Source organism: Puntigrus tetrazona, chromosome 7, assembly GCF_018831695.1.
Source record: "Puntigrus tetrazona isolate hp1 chromosome 7, ASM1883169v1, whole genome shotgun sequence".
Taxonomy (NCBI): Eukaryota; Metazoa; Chordata; class Actinopteri; order Cypriniformes; family Cyprinidae; genus Puntigrus; species Puntigrus tetrazona.
Window position 1 is genome coordinate 5,387,705 of NC_056705.1, and position 22,383 is coordinate 5,410,087.

The 22,383-nt window shown below is 41.2% G+C and overlaps 2 protein-coding genes across 6 annotated transcripts; both read left to right on the plus strand.

Annotated features, from left to right (window-relative positions):
* Window positions 1-4: 4 nt before the first annotated feature.
* Window positions 5-8,094, plus strand: LOC122348175 (C-type lectin BfL-2). 5 transcript variants are annotated; one of them, XM_043243452.1, is made up of 5 exons: window positions 5-829; window positions 1,113-1,156; window positions 1,308-1,682; window positions 2,374-2,459; window positions 2,533-6,309. In XM_043243452.1, exons 2-5 carry the CDS (start codon window positions 1,123-1,125, stop codon window positions 2,641-2,643), a joined length of 606 nt encoding a protein of 201 aa, XP_043099387.1. In that variant the 5' UTR covers window positions 5-829; window positions 1,113-1,122; the 3' UTR covers window positions 2,644-6,309. The 5 variants fall into 5 exon arrangements, with proteins under 5 accessions (XP_043099387.1, XP_043099389.1, XP_043099388.1 ...); XM_043243454.1 differs by having other exon boundaries at window positions 5-1,156; window positions 6,169-6,295; XM_043243453.1 differs by lacking the exons at window positions 5-829; window positions 1,113-1,156; window positions 1,308-1,682 and adding exons at window positions 7,133-7,218; window positions 7,356-8,094 and having other exon boundaries at window positions 2,379-2,459; window positions 6,169-6,549.
* An 11,323-nt stretch (window positions 8,095-19,417) lies between these two features.
* LOC122349321 (lactose-binding lectin l-2-like) lies at window positions 19,418-21,668 on the plus strand (the record flags this gene model as incomplete). The annotated part of the gene is made up of 3 exons (XM_043245313.1): window positions 19,418-19,537; window positions 20,747-21,109; window positions 21,610-21,668. Coding segments are annotated over exons 1-3 (456 nt in total), but the record flags the coding sequence as incomplete, so codon positions are not given.
* Window positions 21,669-22,383: the final 715 nt, after the last annotated feature.

Genomic DNA, 22,383 nt, shown 5'->3' on the forward strand with positions numbered 1-22,383 from the left:
TGCTAGAAACATGATTTTCAAAGGAAAGATTGCTGTCAAACAGCACACCTAGGTTCCTAACTGATGATGAAGAATTAACAGAGCAGCCATCAAGTGATAGGCTGTGTTCTAGATTATTATACTGCGGTTACTGTAGGGTTTATAAACGAGATATTGCACACCAGTGTCTAAAACGAGCCGAGAACCAACTTCATTTAAGGACAGCGGGAATTTGACGCGGTTGACCAGGATCAGTGAGCAGTAAGGACCGACTTCAGGCCCCGAAGCGCCTGAGGATTCACTGCATTTACATCTATTCATTTAGCAGAGGGTTTATCCAAAGCATCTTACAAATGAGGAACTCTTTGACCAGGACATTACCAACTAAGTGTGTTTGGAAAAGAAGTTGGGTTGGTTTGTGTTTTTATGTATTGCTTCATATATTCTTAAACGTTTATTAATTGACCTTGTGCTTGTTAAATGTAGTTTATTTGTTTCTTTATCGAATATTTATCTGCCCCTGGCATTGGCAAATGTATGCATTTACACTTATTTTTTGCATTTTGTTATTTGTAACATTGCAGTTATATTCAAAACGATTTCTTTAGATTCATTTTTCACTTTAGATTAGTCTGGCGTTAGTGAAGCGTTAGCTGATGGACTGCCTGGCGATCAGGAGATCTTTCACCTGACGTCTGTCGAGGTCCAGGTCGAGATGTCAGAAGCATCGGCTGAGGGATGAGCTAGGAGGTGTGGTTTTTGTGAATGAGAAGATGGACAGAGCTGTAGTGAGGTGGTGTAGATTCAGAAGAGAAGCGGGCTGCGCACCGAACCCTGAGGCACACCACCGGTAAGAAATCACTTCCAGGAACGCTTTTGACTTTAATGCCTGAAGTAAGACAGTATTTGATGAGTAGTGTGCACTGACCTATAATCAGTCTAATATAACAAGACTTGGAAGTATTGAGTTGACAGTAATCTCAGCGATTGATCTCCAACATTCATCCACTTTTTTTGGTCAACTGCTTTTATGTATTTAAAGGAAGCATTTAGATAAAGAGTTGATGAAGTTTGTAGATTAAACCAGATTGGGGTTTTTTTTTTAGTGGTAGCTTAGTTTTGTTTTCTTGCAGGTGATTCGTGATGAAGAGAGTTTTGCTCTTGTTTCTTCTGGCAGGTTAGTTCATTTTTCGTTGTTGTAAACGATGTTAACGTCACAGAGGCACCAATCAGACATTATAACGTTTGTTCATTTCAACCAAGTTACAATATAGAGTAGTTTATACACAATATAGGCGTTTAACTCATTACATTTCTTGTATCTCCAGCTCTGTCGCGTGTGGCGTCCTCACAGACGTGTATGTTTTACTTTGTGCCGAATTCGATGAGTTGGTGGGACGCACAGACGAACTGCAGACAGAAGTACAACGACCTGGCCATCCTGGACGACCAGGCGGATCTGGACGAGATGATGAGAGTCATACGGCAGTTTCACAACGGAGACGTGTGGATCGGACTCAGTCGGACGGACAAGAGCGCTCCCTGGGTCTGGTCCGATCAGAGCCCGTCCACGTTCATCCCGTGGGCTCCCGGGCAGCCCAACAACTGGAACAACAGTCAGTACTGCGTAGCAATGACCCCGAAGGCGCTTCTCAATGATCTGGACTGCCCGAGAACCCTTCCTTTTGTTTGTTTTACTGCCGGTGAGTATTTGCACACATTTAAAAGCGTAAAACTCACCAGGATCACTGACCCGGTTTAAGTCAGTGCTAACGTAATGTTTCTGTAAGTCATCGCATACTGAATATGAAACCGTAGAATACTCTCCAGGGCTTTTGTTTAGAATTGTTTTCATTGTCGTGATCATTTTTAGTTTGTCCGGATTTATTATTTTATTCTTTATTTTATATTAGGGCTGTCAGTCGATTAATTATTTATTTTTTTTAAATTTAATTGCATGATATTTTGATCGTTTAATCGAATGAATCGCAAAATAAATTTGACTGAAAATTCCCACAAAATATTATTTAAACGGCTTTTTCGTGTATAATTATAAAGTATCATGTAGACATTACAAATTGTAGCTTTAGATATTTTTTATTTGATTCAATATAGTTTATTTACACCTAGGTCCAGTTTCATAGACGGCTCTTGGGTATGTTTTATAAAAGCATTACTAGTGGCTCAATAATAATCACGTTATTTTTTCATAACTAATTAAGTGAAACTGAAAGCTATTTTATATATGATTTTTGTGTTGTTTACATTTTTTACTTGCATTCATTTCATTATTTTACAAATGCTATTTTGGTGTCCTGAAATAAACTGGATAACGGCGTAGACCGTTATTTTTCGTTATTATAGTATTCCATCACACTTTTTCTTGTTGCACAGAGAGACGCAAACAGATGGTGAGGCTGGAGGTCAAATCAAGTGAAAATGTGAACGACCCTGCGGTGAGAACAGAGATCCTGCTGCAGGTGAGACCACGAGAAGAACACACTCAGACACACTGGCCACGAGCATCCAGTGAAAACACACTGTGTTTTTCAGATCAGGAACATACTGAAGGAGAACGGGCTGATGGTTTATTCAAAGCTCTCATGGAAAGTTCAGCCAGATGGAAATGTTTTCCAGACGAGCCGGAAGAGCGATGCCACTTAACAGCCTGGACCCTAAAAGTGATTCACTATTAATTAATAGGATCACATCTTATTATTATTATTAATAAATAATACTAGGAATGCATTGTTTTGACTTGGGATACGCTGATACTTGAACTAGTTTATTTGCTACCGTTTATGGTGACAAAGAACTGTGTGAGGAAATAATCAGCTTGATAATGTTAGGTAACTTTGATAGAAAGGCATGTAATGGATTACATTCAACCCAAAATGATTCAGACAGCATGACGATATCTACGCAGCTATCACTGTTCCAGAGAGCCCTTGACCTCGGTGACGCTGTTCAACCAGGTTCATGCTAACTTCCCAGGCTTGCTCTGAAAAATGCTTGGTTCCAAACTTTTAATGTCACCGTTTACTCTTTGCTATCCTCACTTACATAAATCAACTAGTGACTGCATTTTTTAAATTATATTTGGTCTCTGAATATTGTCTTTGTTAACTTCACAGTTCTTTAGAATTTGTCTTACTTACTTAATTTGTGTTACAGGGGCAAAGCCAAAAATGCATAAAAGTGTAGTTAACATTTAACATTGTAATTTCAACTATTTTTTTATTTTACTAATAATGTATACATTATTAAAATTAAAAGTATAGCATCTTAACATTTGTGTCCGAGTTAACGCGTAACAATGAACAGATGTATTTGTATTAATTAACATTAAGAGACGTAATTAATATTAAAACAAATGCATTGCTCACTTTTAATGTTATTTGATGCATGAATTAACATCAGAGCCCGGCCCCTCTTCAGGAGCACATAAATGTCCAGGATGTTTCGGAGAAGAGTATGTAGACACAAAGAACTGATAAATGGATTGAAGCGTAGATGTAGATATACCTAGATGCCTCATTAGCGACTGTTTCTATGGGCCGCGGTACGTAAGCCGTCCGCCATGTTGTAGCGGCCTGATTTGACGTCATTCACCATAATAATCAAAGAATATTCGAAAGAAGCCACAATCCAAAACGGCTCTAGTGTTGTGAATGACGTCAGGTTCACCCTTCCAATATGGCGGCCGCATCTACTGGAGCATCTGCGGTTGTGTAGTAAATTGCATTCATTTGGAAATTGACCAACTTCTGCCACATCTGAATGGCCCGCCTGGAGCTTCGCCACTGCTGCGGTACGTCATCTTTAATTTAACAGCACTCTGTGTGTGTGTGTGTGTGTGTGTGTGTGGAGGACGTTATGGCACATGGAGTATTCATACTTTCCTGCACCTTGTGTTCATTACTGGGCAGCCAATGGCCTCCTGGTTCAGAACGACGTGTGGGTAAGTGATTAATGACAAAATCAATTTAGCCCTGCTGAAAAAAAAACAGTAGAAAATCTAATATTGTAATGTAGGATTATTGGTTATGATGAGAATTGCATTGGTTTTAATGGAAGTATAATGGTGTCTACTGGTATGTGATGGATATCGGTGGGACGTTAAATCCTTTTGGAAAAGTGCCCAAAACACACTTCAAAAAGAAATTTTGTAATGGTTTCACTGGAAAAAGTCAATGGTTCATAATGGATTTTTTAATGAAAACTATTAGAATTTCTGTGATGGTTTCTATGGTTTTTTTGCAGGGTTATTACAGCCTGTGACGCTGAATATGCATCTGCTTTATTTTTTGTCACTGAAAATGACTCGTTATGGACATCAAGTTGTTGTTTTTAGTAATCGATCTTAGGACAAGTACAGATATACAGCTTTCTTTACAGTTTATGCATCAAAGTTACTGTAATGAGAACAATACGTACGCTCAGCATATAATGGTTTTGATTTTGTAAATCATGTTGCAAATAAACTGCTAATTTGTGCGTTTATATAAATGCTTGTCATGCAAATCTCTGCTGTCATGGATTGAATTTCAGTCGCTTTTGTAAAGTATGTAAAATACTTCATAATAATACAGGGCAAGTTAATGTCACTCAGATACACGAGCAGAAGAAGTTCATTCCACAGACTGATCGAGACGGAGGACACGGTTGTTTATGATGAAGACTGCTTTGCTCTTGGTTCTTTTGCAAGGTTAGTTTGGTGTGTTTTCCAATTTGTCATAATTAAAAAAAAAAAGAAATTATCCTATACAGCTACTGTATCTACTATATCCTTTTTCTAAGGCCTCTAAATGGTCAGAACATTGCTGTTAAACCTGCTTTACTTACAGTCTGCTCCATGTCTTCTGTCGTTTGATCGATAGTTTTAGAGTTGTTTTTCTGTCAGATCTGGACTGATTCTGATCAAGTAAAGCTCATATCTCCAGATCAACTCTTACTGTCTTTACTTGATTCTCCATCAATCATTTTCTAGAAGAACCTGATCATCAGGATCTTCTGAGGAGCTTTACTTTGATCTTCACGAACCTCCAAAACATCATCTGAGGAGCGTGAGAGATGGAGATTTTCACATTTTCACTTTATTTTGATGGTCCCTTATGAAGATTCTGTTGACTACATTTTCTCCTATAATGCCTGATGAGGTTAGAGATCATTCCTTCATCCAGAATCACTTCTTCTCTTCAGTTCACTTCAGTCATCTGGACTGGAATGACCAGCAAAAGCTTGGTTTTGTGTTCAGTTTTTTACCCATTTTTGGGTCGTTAGAACGGGTATGTGATAGAATCCATGATGTCGTGTCTAAACAAGACGTCCAGGAAAAGCAGAACGATAGCAGTATATTTTATTGTACACATGAGCTACTTTTTCTCCATTTTCAGTGTTTGCTGCGAAAAAGTCACTCTTTGACTATTTTTTAAAGGTTTTCTGACCCAGAGACTCAACTCTTTTCTCCAGCTGTGGTCACTTGAGTCTTTATCCGCTCAAACTCTCCTTCTCCGCGGTCTTTAGGACGATATAGACACACATGCTCTTCCAGGCAGTTTGGTAATATTTTCTGTTGATTGGAAATGATTAATTATTGCCGTGATGGTGGAGACTTTTCACTGCTCTCTTTTTTCTTAAAGACACTTCACTGATTTGTGAAGCTCAGGTATCTTTTGCTGCACATCAGAAATATATTTGGGTTTTTTCTCATCGTGATAAATGATTTGGGCTTCGTTTTCTCTGCTATATATATTTTTATGAAACACGAAGCCATGGCCGGACAATTTCATATTCATACTCACCCTGGAGTGCTCAAAATATGCAAATGTTAGTGGGAATATACTTCAAATGTATTTTACTCATAAGAATTTCTAGGGGTGCCATTAATTGTGTCCGATGTGTATTTGAGAAAAACATAATTTATATTGATATTTCCCCCCATTTAAAATCCTTTTTATCTAATGCTAGGTTAGATTATGATTGGCCGTGACTGTGTATCATTACCAAACTGCATGTTTGTGCTTAGTTTGAGATGTTTAATCTCCATGTACCCACTATATCAGGCTGAATCAGATATGATATCTATCTAAACGTGCACGATTATTCTTTTACTTCATATGTCAGGCTTTCATATGTTTTTTTTGCACCAAAAAACCAAAAGCAGTGTTTGTGTCTTGTCTTCTTCAGCTCTGATCGCCGTGGTTTCCCCTCAGAGTCAGACTCACGTGTTTTATCTGGTTCCCGTGGAGATGAGCTGGTCGGCCGCGCAGAAGCACTGCAGACGGCATTACACCGATCTCGCCTCCATCGACGACCGGGAGGACTACGAAGAGCTCCTGAAAACGGTGAACGCGGATTTCAAAGGAGAATGGATCTGGACAGGACTCTACAGGACGAGTGGGACCGCTCCCTGGATCTGGTCGGATCAGAGCCAATCCACGTTCAGATCGTGGGCCGATGGACAGCCGAACAATCACGGAGGAACTCAGTTCTGCGCGGGAACCTCTCCCACCGGAACCTTCAATGATGCAGACTGTTCTATTCAATACGCTGCCGTCTGCTACGATAGTGAGTATCAGCGCACACATCACTAACATCAAAGATCATGAATCTAAAAAAAAAAACCATTACAATGTATGGAAATAAAGGTTCGTATGAATAAGCAACATTAAAAACCAGCTATGCATGCTACTGTCCTGACATTTTATCAGATTTTACTAGAGTTACATCATTTATTGAAAAAGAAAAAATTGCTAGGAAGTCGCATGCTCATTATTTCATTGCAACTCCCTATATGACCTCAGTACGATAAATACCCAAGATCATTTCAGTTACGGACTATATTTATAATAACTGAGCATCAAATGACGCCCCCTTTTCACGTGTTCTGATGACCAGAATTGTCTATTTAACGTCCGTTTCAAAGCTTCTGTCGAAAGCACATTTGCGCAGGCTATCGAAAAGCGCGCTCGGAGACTAACGCCCGAAAGAGTTTCAGTTTCTTGCTTTGTTACAGAAAGTACTTAAAATGTATCCAACAAAAGTGCTGAAATAGGTTCAAGTCATGTTCGTTATTTATAAGTCGTTGAAATATATAGTTGTTATTCGTTAGCTGAAGCAATCTTGTGTTTTTTACGCATGTGTCCCACAGAAAGGAGGAGACAAGCGGTTAGGCTGACGGTAAAATCAAGTCAAAATGTGAATGATCCTGAAGTGAAGAGTACGATTTTAGGGAAGGTGAGTAGCTGAAGAAGAAACACAGTATAGTGACCCCATCTGGACACATTAATGTGCAAATAAGAACTGAAATGAGTGTCCAAATACTTTCTGCGTATTGCATAAACGCAAAGGTCTTTCCTGTTACTGTTCTTCAGGTTGATCAGATGCTGAAGGAGAATGGCTTCACAGAAGATGTTAAACTGTCTTATAGAAACCAGTCAGACGGGAATGTTTTTCAAAAGACAGAGCAGAAAATGAACGTCACTAAACAGACTTCCTTTTGAAAAGTAAAGACATAAAACTTAAGTAGCTGTTCCGGTGATAAAATAAAATAGTAATTATTATTCTTTGTGAAATAATGGTAATCTTAGTTTCTGCAGATCATTTAGCTGTTTGTCATCATACTGTAGATGTACGGAGCCCTAGATTATTCTTTTGCATGAGTCTATATGAGTCCTCCATGAGTCCTCCTCCCTCCGTCTGATCCACACTGGCTCCTCCTTCCTTCTCCGTCTGATCCACACTGGCTCCTCCTCCCTCCGTCTGATCCACACTGGCTCCTCCTTCCTTCTCCGTCTGATCCACACTGGCTCCTCCTCCCTCCGTCTGATCCACTCTGGCTCCTCCTTCCTTCTCCATCTGATCCACCCTGGCTCCTCCTTCCTCCGTCTAATCCAGTCTGGCTCCTCCTCCCTCTGTCTGATCCACTCTGGCTCCTCCTCTCTCCGTCTGAGCCGCCCAAAATAACTGTTTAAACACACAATAAATTATGATGAAGAGAGCAGTATGATTAAACTGAAATATTTATACAGATATCCATGTAGTTTAATAAGTTAATGTATTTGTTTTTGTAGGTCTTTCTCAAAGTGGAAATATAATAAATCATAAAGTCAGTCTGCTGGGTTCACCACAAACATGAAGACTACATTCCTTTTGCTTGCTATTCTGTTATTGTCTAAATATATAACCAAGCTCAAACCCTTTCTGAACTTCATTTGAAAGTTTTTCTCTGTGTGATTATTTAAATTTTTAGATTTTTAACTGAATTTGACATCAATGCACTAATACACTTTTTTTTTCTTTTTTTTTTTAAATACCTCAATTTTCCGTGCTGCTGTTTTGTTGATATTATGATTATTCTCAAATAAAAGCCTTTGCCGTTTCAAACGATACCTTATACTTATCTCAACCCAATAAATACCCTAAAAAATTGACACACCAGCATTAGTAAATCTGAGTAAAATAATGCTACTAACAAACATAGTTTGAATAATGCAAGTAGTTTTTTGATGCATTGCATGTTTGCTCAATCTGGTCTTTTAATGTTTTGCTACATTAGTGATAAGCAGAGGAAGTCCTTTTTGTCTGTTGCCCCGCCCTGCAGCAGGTATTCTTGGTCTGTCCTGAAGTGACCTGTATGATCAGCCAATAGGAGCACAGCAATCATGACACGCGAGTCAGAGGAAATTTGGCTGAAAGTCGGCACATGAATGTTTATACAAGACAAGCTGAGCGTGACTACATCAACATTTTTAAGCACAAACCTTTTTTGTTCTTTCAGTGTGTCGCTGAAACTCGATTAAAGGAAATAATCATAAGAAACATTAAGCTGCTGATTTTTTTATTTAAACCACAAAATGAAAACTGTCTTAATTTGTCATTCTGAAGTCACTTACTGTAGTATTAAAATGACGGAGGCACAACTGTAATGTGCAGCAAGTATTAAAAAATTCAATGCTGTGGTTGAGCTCTAAGATATGAGGGTTAAAATAAGTTACTGGCTGTTTTCATGATTTGCAAAGACATTTGAATGGATGAATTGTGTCTTAATTTTAAAATATTTTGCATCCAACAAAGACGACTGGTTTTGCATAAGAGATCAGTTATACATCAAGCATGAGAATAATAGGAAGATGTATTCATCCTTGAAAAAGATCATTGTACTTCAGTTTCAACTTGATGTCGAATGTTTGTTAGTTTCTCAAAATTAAAATTTTTCGTTATCTCGGAAAGTAGAAGCAGTTCTGGACGTCTAAACCTTGCCTGTGTGTCAGCTGGTCTTGGGTCACTTGGAGGGAACTGTGTTATGGTTGAATTAGTGATCGGTCGGTTTGTGATTTTAAGAATATGAATGTATTCGCCATTATGTTAACATTATAACTTTGTAAAGTCACAGAGAAGAAGTTAAAGTTACAGGGTTTTTTTTCAGATTATTTAGCAGTGTAGTTTAATTCCATCTAAATCAAATCTTGATGTTCCATACAGATATCTAAGCGGTTGAAGTTATGAAAAATACATGACTTTTTTGACTGTAATGATAGCTCTGACCGCACTGGAGAACCAGGCCTAGGAGTCTTCAGGAATAGTTTACTCTTGCTGCTTTTGGCAGGTCAGTCAGTAAATGTTTTTAATGGTCTTAACTGCTGTCTCAAGTTTGCTGTCTCATGACCTAATGATAATAAAATGACTGCATTTGCTTCATCAGCTCTGGAGAGCGTGATATTCTCGCAGCGTAGAGGTCGACCGATATCGAATTTGACCAATTCTGATAGTTAGGTTAAACCGATTAATTAACTGATAGTTTTTAAAAACGTAACACTCCATGTAATATAGTACATGATTCTTCTCTTTGTGCAGCGCGCAGTATCACGTTTCAAAACAAATGCACACATTTTCAGTGATTTTCGACCCGCTTCCACACTGTATATTAACAGACCCTTCACAGCATCTCCAGCAGTAGATGCAACCTGGAAAAAACTAATCGGCATGGATTTTTGCCGATAACTGTTAGTTCTGGGAATCAATTATCGGTGCCGATTATTTGGCAAAAACGATACATGGGTCTGCAGACAGCGTTGCTCTGATCTCGCCACAGTTTACGACCAGACGAATCTCGATGAGCTGCTGAAAACTGCGAGACGTTTAGGCTTGGACTCTGTCAGATAACAGGTGACGGAGTCTGTCTGGTCTGCGGTGACCTGTATGATGGACCAATAGGAGCTCAGCAATCATGACACGCGGGGAAATTTGGCTGAAAGTCGGCACATGAATATTTATATAAAAGCTGAGTGTGACCACAATCAACATGATCATATGCACTTTTGTGTACTGACTCAGAAACTTTATTAATGGAAATAATGCCAAGAAACCTTAATAAAGTTGCTGAAGAAACTGTGACATTTGTAAATACTGTAACTGTAAATAAAAACTCTCAGGCAATGATGTTTGGTTTCCATTGATGCCTTTCCCAATAGTTGATGCAATTGTGCTTCATTTGTTGCGATTTGCAAGTCACTGTTTGATGGAGACACAACGTTAGACGAAACGAAAACTTAATAGTTGAGTTTTGAGACATGCGTGGTATTCGAAGTTACTGGCTGTTTTCACGCTTTGCAAAACATTTGAATTAATGAATCGCATTGTAACAAAGGCAAAACGTAAATCAGTTTCTGTGTTTATCTGAAAAAATTTTGCATCTAAGACGAACAACATGTTTTGCATAAGAGATCAATTACATATCGAGACTAAAAACTGAATATAATGAGAAGAACACAGACTATGAATCAGTCTTCGTCAAACATCAATCTGTTTTTCTCATAGGTCTCAGATCTTGAGGAATAGTTTACTCTTGCTGCTTTTGGCAGGTCAGTTTGTAAATGTTTCAGTTTCTCATTTAGGATGTAAATGAGTGTGTCGCTGTAAAAAATTACAGTAAAATCTGTTAAATGGTTAATGGTAAATTCCTGTAAAATTTACAGGGAAAAAATGTAATCTGAATTGATGCTTTCTCCTTGAAATAACTGTTCATTCTTAGTTTTTCCTTATCGGTTATGTCTGTTAGGGTTGTTAAATTAATGTTTGTTGCATATTTGAGTTGAATGAGTCTCACCGTGATGGCGTTCAGTGTTTGTGTGAACGACACTGAGCCCCTTCTACATATGTTCCCCTTTACAAGCTGCTTGTGATGGGCTTTGGTTCATCGTGCTGGTTATCAGTGTATTTTAAAGGTACAAAACTGATTTCACTACTTTAATATGTTGGTATATTAATATTCTATCAGTTCATGAAATTACGGTCTTTAATGTGAAACCTAAAATGTTGTTACTGTATTTTTTACAGTTGAATTCCGGCAACCATTTCTTTACCGTAAATTTTAGTTGGCTTTTTTTACAGTGTAGCAGTGAAAGGAATGATAACTGCTGAATCAGATTTGTTGTCTCGTAAATCTAAGAGTAAAATGAGAACATGCATTTCTTCCCTGACCAGCTCTGATGAGCGTGACATTCTCACAGCGCCATGAGTTTGTCTTTGTCTCCTCGTTCATGAACTGGATGAGTGCACAGAAGTACTGCAGACAGCGTTACTCGGATCTCGCCACCGTCGATGACCAGGCGGATCACGACCAGCTGCTGAAAATGGGAAAGTTTTGGCTTGTACTCTATCGGACAACAGGTAATGGCGTCTTTGTCTGGTCAGATCAGAGCAGCTCTTCATTTACGAGATGGGAAACCGGACAACCGGAGAATGAGTTGTGTGCTAGTGTTTACGATGGATTCTGGACTGTGAAGACTACATTCGTTTTGCTTGTTATTTTGGTGAGTTAAACTTTTCAATCTTGTCTGTGTCAATGCAAACTCTCATTTGTCTTGTTTTGAAGCATTGCATGGCATTGCTTTCATAAAATATTGTTGACCTTTTGATTCCTTATCACAATACAAGAAACATGAGATCATAGAATCAGAGGATTCTTCATATTCCTAAAATTCCTTTTAAATAAAAGGGTGATGGGGCTTTCTCAGTGGGTATTTAATCTTTCCATCTGTGGATGCTTTTAAATCTAGATGGAAATCATACCGTTTTAGTAGGGCTTTTAGAATCAGGTTTTAGATTAAATTTGTTATTTTTTTGGACTGTATGTAAGGATTCTTAAAAAAGCACATTGGCTTGTTTTGGTCAACGATTGTTTTAAATCGATGTTTCTATCATCTATCTCACAGACCGGAAGAGGCAGATTGTGAGAGTAGAGGTGAAGTCAAGTCTGAGTGATCTGAGTGATCCTGCTGTTATGAATGAGATTTTACTGAAAGTGAGTCTCACGTCATCCTAGAAAAACCCAAAGATAATGAACCAATTAAAATCAAATAGAAAATGCCAACTTTCAAAGGGTCTTTCTGATTTTCTGATCTTAAGATGGAGAAGATACTACAGGAGAAAGGGATTGGCGCAATATGCTAAACTTTCTTAGAGGACCCAATCCAATGGAAATGTCTTTCAAGAGAACAACTAGAGAAACTGGGAGCATTCAACTAACTGAAAGGCTATGTGTAACATCATTCTCTCATTTTAGTGATTTACAGTGCAGATGCGTAAACAATAGCAGATTAATTCTAGCTCTATAGTTAAGTTAATGTGCATTCATACTTTGCTCTTTTCCCATAATTTTTATTAGGCATATTGTATTTTTTTAAGTTCTTTATATGGTTATAGTTGTTTAATGCTAGATTTAGATTTTTGTATTTCATAAGTCTATTTATTATGAAAAATTTACTTCACAATTGTAGTTTACTACTGTTGATAACCCAAAAACCCCAAAACGAACAATTTATGTTTGTTTAGAAAAGGTTTAGAAAAGGCTATTTAAAAATGTATGTCAAGTTCTAAAATTAGAGGGGCATTTTGTGTCAACGGAGAACTGTTTTTTTAGTCACAGTGAGGACCGCCCTAGTGGACGCTCCGACCTGTGCTTGGCCCATAATACTGCTGTATGCATTTCCATCAGTGGATCTGATACAAGCCGCCCATCAGGAGAGTCTGTCACTAATTCTGATGGCCCCATACTCACAGTGTGGGGATTGCAGAGTTTCTGAACCAATGTCAAGGCCTTTCAGATGGGGCGAGAACACGATATCCTATAGTCATGTGTTGCCCTCTGGGAACAGTAGTTATATATGCATAACTCAACGTTTTAAAGCATTCAAAACAACACACACTGGTGACGCCTGCTGGTCAAAACTGCATTAATGCAAAAACAACTAAATAAATGCAATGCAATGCAAAAAACAAACAAATGAATGCTTTTAACTCAATGCAAGTTCTTTATTTTTATATTTATATTTTTAAAATCACTATGATGAATATTTAGGACGTTTATGGAGAGCTCTTCTAAACAGGGCCAGGAAGAAAACTACTTACTACTTACACAAATGTCTCTTTGTGGTCTCAATAAACCCACAGGGATTGCAGAGAAAGTAGCAAAACTACCCCAACTCTAAACTACAATAATGCAAAAACGGTAATTATTTTTCTACAGTATGACAGACTACTATAGTTACACTACAGGCCTACTGTAGCTTTAACCAATGCAATTTTCTCCAGCAGTGATCAGCAGAGTTCACACGTCATGTAAAGGTATGGCAGGCTTGCAACCTCAGCTGAGGGGTACTAAAAAGAACCAGGTTCCAGGTACTGCATCGAACCGCTCTGTGCCATACCATGCAGCGGAAAAGCACCACAAAGCAGCTGAACAGGTGCATTCAGAAGTGATCCCAGTCACTCACCAAAAAAAGGTAAATGCATTCAGATGTGTTTTGACAAGTACTTTCAGCTTTTATCCTGAAGCGGGTGAGTGGATAATATTTAGGTTGACGCTGTCCTCTGTTTGTTTAAAAAAAACCTCTTCAGCTCATCTGTAATTCAATGTCGAAGTACCTGGCACAATGCAAATGAGCTTTTGTAACATCAGAGCAGGAATACTCAAATTGCTTAGCCCAGAGCAAGTTGATCTGAAAAGAAATGACTGAGTAAAATGAGCGTATTCACATCTTTTGTAAAGGTGTGCAGTAAGAACATACAACTAGGTATATCTATTTTAGACACAGCACTATAAGGCTGACATTATTTCAAGAAGAGTAGAGATGAGTATTTTTTAAATACTGACAAGTTCTAATTGAGAACATTTTGATTCTAGGACATTTAAATAACATTCAATTTTAATCCGGAGTGACTTTTTATTGTGTTAACCGTATGTGTGTCTGGTAACTGATGACTTAAAAGCTAATCTGTTGACGTGTGACCTACGTGTCATTGGAATCTCTGCCGACTCTCTTTGAATATAATTTTCAATGTAAAATAAGCACGTCAACGAGCATGGAGTAGCTTAGGCTTTACAGAGAGAAAAGCTCTTGCCTCTGAGAAGAGCAGCTGGAGTGTTTATGAGTCGGTGATGATTTGTTTGTGTCCTCTCGAGGATTGATCTGATCGTGGGGCTGTTATCAGGTGAGTTTCAATGCTCCTGGAAATGTTGAAACTGCGTCTTGCATGTGTAGAAATGTATGATGTTCAAGAAAATGAATGGGTTTTGTCAGACATCATTAAATTAAGTTTTAAGTTTTTTAGTCTGCTGAACCCTTTTGATGTGAAATATTTACTTGAAGCCTCCTGAGATTTTAAGATTTAACATTTCAGTCATTTAACATGTTAAACATCTGATGTCGGTTAATGGTTGCGTGACAGTATATTTTTATACCGATCTCACAGTAATTAATTAAAACATATTTCATTTATTACCCTTTAAAAACCTTATAGCAAACTCAACATGGCATGATCACGTTTCATCGTATAATGCAATGCTCTACAGACTGAGCTACACAGGGCCCAAATTACAACACAGATAAAAAAGTAATATTAAAATGTCAGTAGATAGGGGCACAGTTGTATACGCTCTGATGGGTCGTATTTAAGGGACGAACAAGCCATTCTAGTGTTATTGGTTGGAGGAGGACATGTAGGTTTTTAATTTTTAGGGGGAAAAACTGCGGCAGGAAATGGATGTGTTCCATTTAGAACTGAAAAAATCTTTTTTGGGCTGAAAAAAACGGTAAACTGCATTATGTTTGGACCATTATTATGAATGGATAACACTTTGATCGATTTGTTTTAGTCTTTGTTTTCAACTGCTTGCTTTGCCTAGTCAGTCAACAGCTCATCTGCGATTCAAAGTCAAAGTGCCTGGCATAATGCAAAACATCAGAGCAGGAATACTCCGACTGCTTGAAAATGAGTGCGTTTTCATTTGTTTTATGCTGTAACCAAGATTTACAGCTATATCAGCATCCATTTTAAGCAATTTATATATTTAATTATATATTTATATCTATTTCAAGAAAAGTAAAGAGGAGTTCAGATATTTTTCTTCTTCTTCTTCTTCTTCTTCTTCTTCTTCTTCTTCTTCTTCTCCTCCGCTTATCCGGGGCCGGGTCGCGGGGCAACAGTCTAAGCAGGACGCCCAGACTTCCTCTCCCCAGACACTTCCTCCAGCTCTTCCGGGGACACTGAGGCGCTCCCAGGCCAGCCGAGAGACATAGTCCCTCCAGCGTGTCCTAGGTCTTCCCGGGGCCTCTCCGGTGGGACATGCCCGAACACCTCCCTTGGGAGGCGTCTGGGAGGCATCCGGAACAGATGCCCGAGCCACCTCAGCTGGCCTCTCTCGATGTGGAGGAGCAGCGGGTCTACTCCGAGCTCCTCCCGAGTGACTGAACTCCTCACCCTATCTCTAAGGGAGCACCCAGCCACCCTACGAAGGAAACTCAATTCGACCGCTTGTATCCGGGATCTCATTCTTTCGGTCATGACCCAAAGCTCATGACCATAGGTGAGAGTAGGAACGAAGATCGACGGTAATCGAGCTTCGCCTTGCGGCTCAGCTCTTTCTTCACCATGACAGACCAGTACAGCGACCGCATTACTGCAGAAGCTGCACCGATCCGCCTGTCGATCTCTCATTCCCTCCTTCCCTCACTCGTGAACGAGACCCCAAGATACTTAAACTCCTCCACCTGGGGCAGGAGCTCCCCACCAACCTGAAGGGGGCAAGCCACCCTTGTCCGACTGAGGACCAAGGCCTCAGACTTGGAGGTGCTGATTTTCATCCCTGCCGCTTCACACTCAGCTGCAAACCGCCCCAGCACACACTGTAGGTCTTGGCCAGATGCAGCCAACAGAACAACATCATCAGCAAAAAGCAGAGAAGCTATCCTGTGGTCACCAAACCAGACCCCTCTCGGCCCCTGACTGCGCCTAGAAATCCTGTCCATAAAAATAATGAACAGGACCGGTGACAAAGGGCAGCCCTGTCGGAGTCCAACATGCACTGGAAACAAGTCTGACTTAAGGCCGGCAATGCGAACCAAGCTCCTGCTCTGATCATACAGGGATCGGACAGCCCTTAGCAAAGGGCCCCTTACCCCATATTCCCAGAGCACCCCCCACAGGACACCACGAGGAACCCGGTCGAATGCCTTCTCCAAATCCACAAAACACATGTAGACTGGTTGGGCAAACTCCCAGTAACCCTCCAGCATCCTGGAGAGGGTATAGAGCTGGTCCAGTGTTCCACGTCCAGGACGAAACCCGCATTGTTCCTCTTGAAGCCGAGGTTCAACTATCGGGCGGATTCTCCTCTCCAGTACCCTTGCATAGACTTTCCCAGGGAGGCTGAGAAGTGTGATCCCCCTATAGTTGGAGTACACCCTTCGGTCCCCCTTCTTAAAAAGAGGAACCACCACCCCTGTCTGCCAGTCCAGAGGCACTTTCCCCCGCGTCCACGCGATGCTGCAGAGGCGTGTCAGCCAAGACAGCCCCACAACATGCAGAGACCTGAGGTATTCCGGGCGGATCTCGTCCACCCCTGGTGCCTTGCCACCGAGGAGCTTCTCAACCACCTCAGTGACCTCAGCCAGGGTAATGGTCGAGTCCCCCCCCGGATCCCCGGCCTCTGCTCCCTCAGTGGAAGGCGTGTTGACGGGATTGAGGAGGTCCTCAAAGTATTCCTTCCACCGCCCGACAATATCCCCAGTCGAGGTTAGCAGGTTCCCATCAGCACTGTATACGGTGTTGGCAGGGCACTGCTTCCCCTTTCTGAGGCGTCGGACGGACGGTTTGCCAGAACCTCTATGAGGCCGTCCGATAGTCATTTTCCATGGCCTCCCCGAACTCCTCCCAGACCCGAGTTTTTGCCTGCACAACCACCCGGGCAGCAGTCCGCTTGGCCCACCGGTACCTGCCAGCTGCCTCAGGGGTCCCTCGGGCCAACCATGCCCGATAGGACTCCTTCTTCAGCTTGACGGCATCCCTTACTTCTGGTGTCCACCATCGGGTTCGGGGGTTGCCGCCACGAAACGCACCGGAGACTTTACGGCCACAGCTCCGGACGGCTGCGTTGACCAAAGAGGTAGAGAACATAGTCCACTCGGACTCAATGTCTCCAGCCTCCCTCGGGATCCGGTCAAAGTTCTGCCGGAGGCGGAGTTGAAGATCTCACCTGACAGGGTCTCTGCCAAACGCTCCCAACAGACCCTCACGGTACGCTTGGGCCTGCCAAGTCTGTCCGCCTCCTCCCCGCCAATGGATCCAACTCACCACCAGGTGGTGATCAGTTGACAGCTCCGCCCCTCTCTTCACCCGAGTGTCCAAGACATGCGGCCGGAGATCAGATGATACAACCACAAAGTCGATCATCGACCTCCGCCCTAGGGTGTCCTGATGCCAGGTGTACTGGTGGACACCCTTATGCTTGAACATGGTGTTCGTTATGGACAGACCGTGCCTAGCACAGAATTCCAACAACAGAACACCACTCAGGTTTAGATCGGGGGCGTTCCTCCCAATCACGCCCCCAGGTGTCACTAGCATCACCAACGTGAGCGCTGAAGTCCCCAGCAGGACGATAGAGTCCCCGGTTGAGCACTTTCCAGCACCCTCCCAAGGACTCCAAGAAGGCCGGGTACTCTACACTGCCATTCGGCCCGTAGGCACAAATGACAGTGAGAGTCCTCCCCAACCCAAGTCGCAGGGAGGCGACCTCTTGTCCACCGGGTTAAACTCCAACACATGGCGGCTAAGCTGGGGAGCTATGAGCAAGCCCACACCAGCCTGCCGCCTCTCCGCGGGCAACACCAGAGTAGTGGAGAGTCCAGCCCCTTTCGAGAAGATGGGTTCCAGAGTCCAAGCAGTGCGTGGAGGTGAGCCCGACTATCTCTAGCCGGTATCTCTCAACCTCACGCAACAACTCAGGCTCCTTCCCCAGAGAGGTGACGTTCCATGTCCCTAAAACTAGATTCTGAGTCCAGGGTTGGGTTGTCGAGGTCCCCGCCTTCGACTGCTACCCAAACCACAAGGCACCGGCCCCTTACGGTCCCTCCTGCAGGTGGTGGGCCCACGGGGGGATGGCCCCACGCCGCTGTTTCGGGCTGAGCCCGGCCGGGTCCCGTGGGGCAAGACCCGCCACCAGGCGCCGCATGCCATGCCGGCACCGGCCCCAGACCTGACTCCATGGCGGGGCCCCGGCTGCGCCATACCGGGCGACGTCGCGACTCCATTCAAGGTTTTTTCCATAAGGGTATCATGGACCGCTCTTTGTCTGGCTTGTCACCTAGGACCTGTTTGCCATGGGAGACCCTACCAGGGGCATATAGCCCCGGACAACCTAGCTCCTAGGGTCATTCAGGCACTCAAACCCCTCCACCACGTTAAGGTGGCGATCCTCGGAGGGGATTCAAATATATTTGTATGTCAAAAATGCTGTCCTCTTCATCTTAAAATTGATTTGGATGCTCTTGCGTGCACCGCTGGGCTGTGCTTTGCTTTACAGCAAACGGCTCTTGTTTTAAAGGGCTCTACACAACACTACAATCATCACTGTGTATGAAATGTGCTATATACGAAAAAGGCCGTTTCAATGCCAGATTGTGAATGGAAGGGCAGTTCTGTGATGACCAGAGGTCCGAGTCCCATGCCATGCTTTTGATGTGCTGTGTCTTTGACCATTGATCTCGTTACTTGGTTGCATTCATCTTGTGATTATCAATAAGTGTTCTTTTGTTTTATTGTTTCAAGCTGTCCTGAGGAATATTTCATCCTTGTGGCACCAGGTTCTCCTGGACACATTTTTGCTCTTTGTGGGATTTCATCTTTTCATGTTACAATGCCCCGATCCAATCTTAAAGTGATTCTCTCTGATACCCTACAATCTTTTTTTTGTGTTTACTATATGTGTGTTTGGCGGCCGCCAGCAGACGCAGAGTAAAAATGAAAGCTGATCTGTTGACGCTCAACATGAGGTATCATGGAAATCTTGTCTGACTCTGTTTGAATGTAATTTTCAATGTAAAATATGCGCACAACAAGCATGCGGCATAAATGGTGCAGCAGGGGAAAGATTCCATACAAGCTTTCTTGTCTCTGAAAAGTGCAGTTGGAATATTTGTGCATCTGTGTGATTTTTTTTGGTTTGTTTGCGTGGTCATTATGAGGATTGATCTGATCTTTGTGCTGTTTTCAGGTGAGTTTCAGTTCTCTTGGAGGTGTTACTTTTTACAAAATAGTGAACCTCATCTTACATGTAATAAATGGGTCACGCCAGCAGTTATCAAACTCTTCAATCTGCCAAATCCAAATATTTTCTCCATCGGGTGTGTGATTACACAGAGGCTTTGTTCACTGAAACCACGCTAATAATGAACGCGAAAGTTAGCACAGGTCATCAGTGAACATGACTATCGATGATGATCGTGCAGCTTTAATGTAGAGGGACAATATGTCTCACAGAGTCCGGTGCGATATAGTTAAACATAGCTTAACTAGTTCAACCTTTCAAGATTTCTTTCTGCTTGAATTTTGCTGTAATGCTGTAAATTGTCCACAAAAATTCTGGAAATGATCAAACTGTGTGAATAAAGTGAATAAGCCAAGGACACCAACTCTTTTTAAAATTTCTAATAAAAAAAAAAGATAAAACATAAATAAAACGAATTCCCAATTACCTCCTTTTATGTATGAAATGTTTGGAAATGATCGATGCCATAATTGTAAAAATGCTTAATATCGGTGCCGATAAACGGTCGATTCGCGATAGGAATGATTCTAAATAAGCACATGCCTGGGTCATTGCCTGGATTGCACAGGCTCCGTATGTGTGGGGCAGAACTAGAATGAGACCCTTTTAGGGTAGGGCCGTGTTTGTTTTGATCATTTCAAATATCAACATTGGCTTTCAGAAATCGCTTTCCCTCCCTTTGAGATATTTTGGTTGAAATTGAGAGCTACCTGACCCTCTATAGTAGGCAACACAACTAAAATGATCCAGCAGCAGAAATTGGCAAAACATACTCAATGCATGCTCTTCTCTACACATAAATAATGCAAAAGTAAACTACACCGATTATGCCAAGAACTCTCTAAAATGGTGGAAAACATAGCTTGGAGGAGAAGAAAGTTGAGCCACTGATGTCACATTTCAGTTGTGTGTCTGTCTATGGAGAGTCAGATAGCGCTCCGATTTCAACAAAAATATCTTAATTCGTGTTCTGAAGGTGAAGGTCTTAAGGGTTTGGAGCAACATGAAGGGGGGAGTCATTTTCATTTTAGGGGTGAACTTTAAAAACATTCCAATGGAATTCCAACTTTTACATTTAAAGCCAATGCATTCAGATTTTGTCATTTAAATGTTATAAACCGCATGCCATAAATGGGTCACCTTGTCTCTCCGCAGCTCTCAGTTCCAGTGTGAACTCTTATGTGTTTTACCTGGTGACTAAGACAATGAGCTGGACCCAAGCTCAGACGTACTGCAGACTGCATCACAGCGATCTTGCCACCGTTAACAGCCAGACAGAGCTCAATGACCTCTTGAAATCTTTACCCAGTGGTTTTAAAGATACTTTTTGGCTCGGCCTCTATCGGACAGATGGCTATGCTCCCTGGGTCTTTTCTGATGGGAGTAAATCTCTGTTCAGTTCGTGGCAGTCTTCACAACCAAACAATGCTGATGGCATCCAGTACTGTGTGTATACGACTGTTAATGGATACTGGAATGATTGGGATTGTTCAGATAAATTACCATTTATGTGCTACGGTGAGTTGCTGGCAGCGGGCAGAGTACAGTGCACAAACAAGACACAACAGCTTCTTGAGATTATTGAGTGTCTACATAATCCCTTGCCAAAATAAACCATGTTTATCGTTTCAATATCCAAGGCATGGGAATGCCTTTACCATGCTATTTCTTTTTCTTTTTAATTACTTTCACAATTAATAGACTTAAAACAATGTTCATGCATGCAGTTAACAGCTGCATAATAAGCATTTATAAGCTTTTGTTCATTGTAAAAACATTTATTTTGATTTAAAAGAGCGCACGTGCTATGGCTAGATGTGGATCAAGCAATATTTAGTTCGTTTGCTTTTTTCAAATTTTAGACAAAGACCGATTTAGAAATTTCTGTACGACTGATAAATATGCTTTGCATAATTTTTATTCTGAAAGTGTGGACATTTTAGATGCAATTCAAATGCATTCATTTGGGGCTATATAAAGGATACCGCAACTGATTATTATTTAACTGTCTCTCACAGAGAGTAAGATACAGATAGTAAGACTGGAGATAAAATCAAGCACAATTGTGAATGATCCTGCATGTGAGGAGTGGGATTTTGGTGAAGGTGAGTTTAATATACAGTATAACAACAATGACGCACTTAGAGAGAGCATTAAGTACTAAGAGTCTGTTTCTGTTCTTCAGATAGAGCAGACGCTGAAGGAGAAGGGGCTGAATAAAGATTCCAAGCTCTCTTGGATGATGTTTTCTGGTGAAGATGTCTTTCATGAAATGTGGTATCAGAAGAGTGATGCTTCAAAAGCGCCCTGCAAGAGAGCCGTAAACTGATCTCATGATAGCGTGTATGTTGTGCAGTTTTAGCTGTTCTCAGAACATCGTAGATGGAGCTGCATGCTTCTGTTTCGGTAAGCTATTTTTATGCTAAATGCAAAAATAGAATTTTGTATAATAACTATAATCAGTCACTTAATCACCCTTACATCTTACGCTGACTGTCCATTTTGAATGCTTTTTTTTTGTTGCATGGTTAGAGTTGATTTCTGAATGTTACAATAAATTTAAGCAAGAAAGATGACACCTGCAGGTCCACACCTGTCCCGTAGAGGGAGCTCAAAACATCAAAAAGAGAATGAGTTCTTGGCATACGGTTATGTAAGAACTACATCTGTAAAGTTGTGAAAGTGTAAAGTTTCTAGCGGTTTGTTTGAATTAAATTTTTGAATTTTACTAGCTTTTTATGACGTGAAAATCATGTCAAAATAAAGCCTGTTTTCGTTTCTTTGAATATGTG

Excerpts from the sequence above, each read along its gene's own strand:
- LOC122348175 (XM_043243450.1), top strand. The coding sequence starts at position 6,099 with ATGTCAGGCTTTCATATGTTTTTTTTGCACCAAAAAACCAAAAGCAGT. Across the intron at positions 6,550-7,132 it reads CGCTGCCGTCTGCTACGATA|AAAGGAGGAGACAAGCGGTT; the intron begins GTGAGTATCAGC and ends TGTGTCCCACAG. Across the intron at positions 7,219-7,355 it reads AGAGTACGATTTTAGGGAAG|GTTGATCAGATGCTGAAGGA; the intron begins GTGAGTAGCTGA and ends ACTGTTCTTCAG.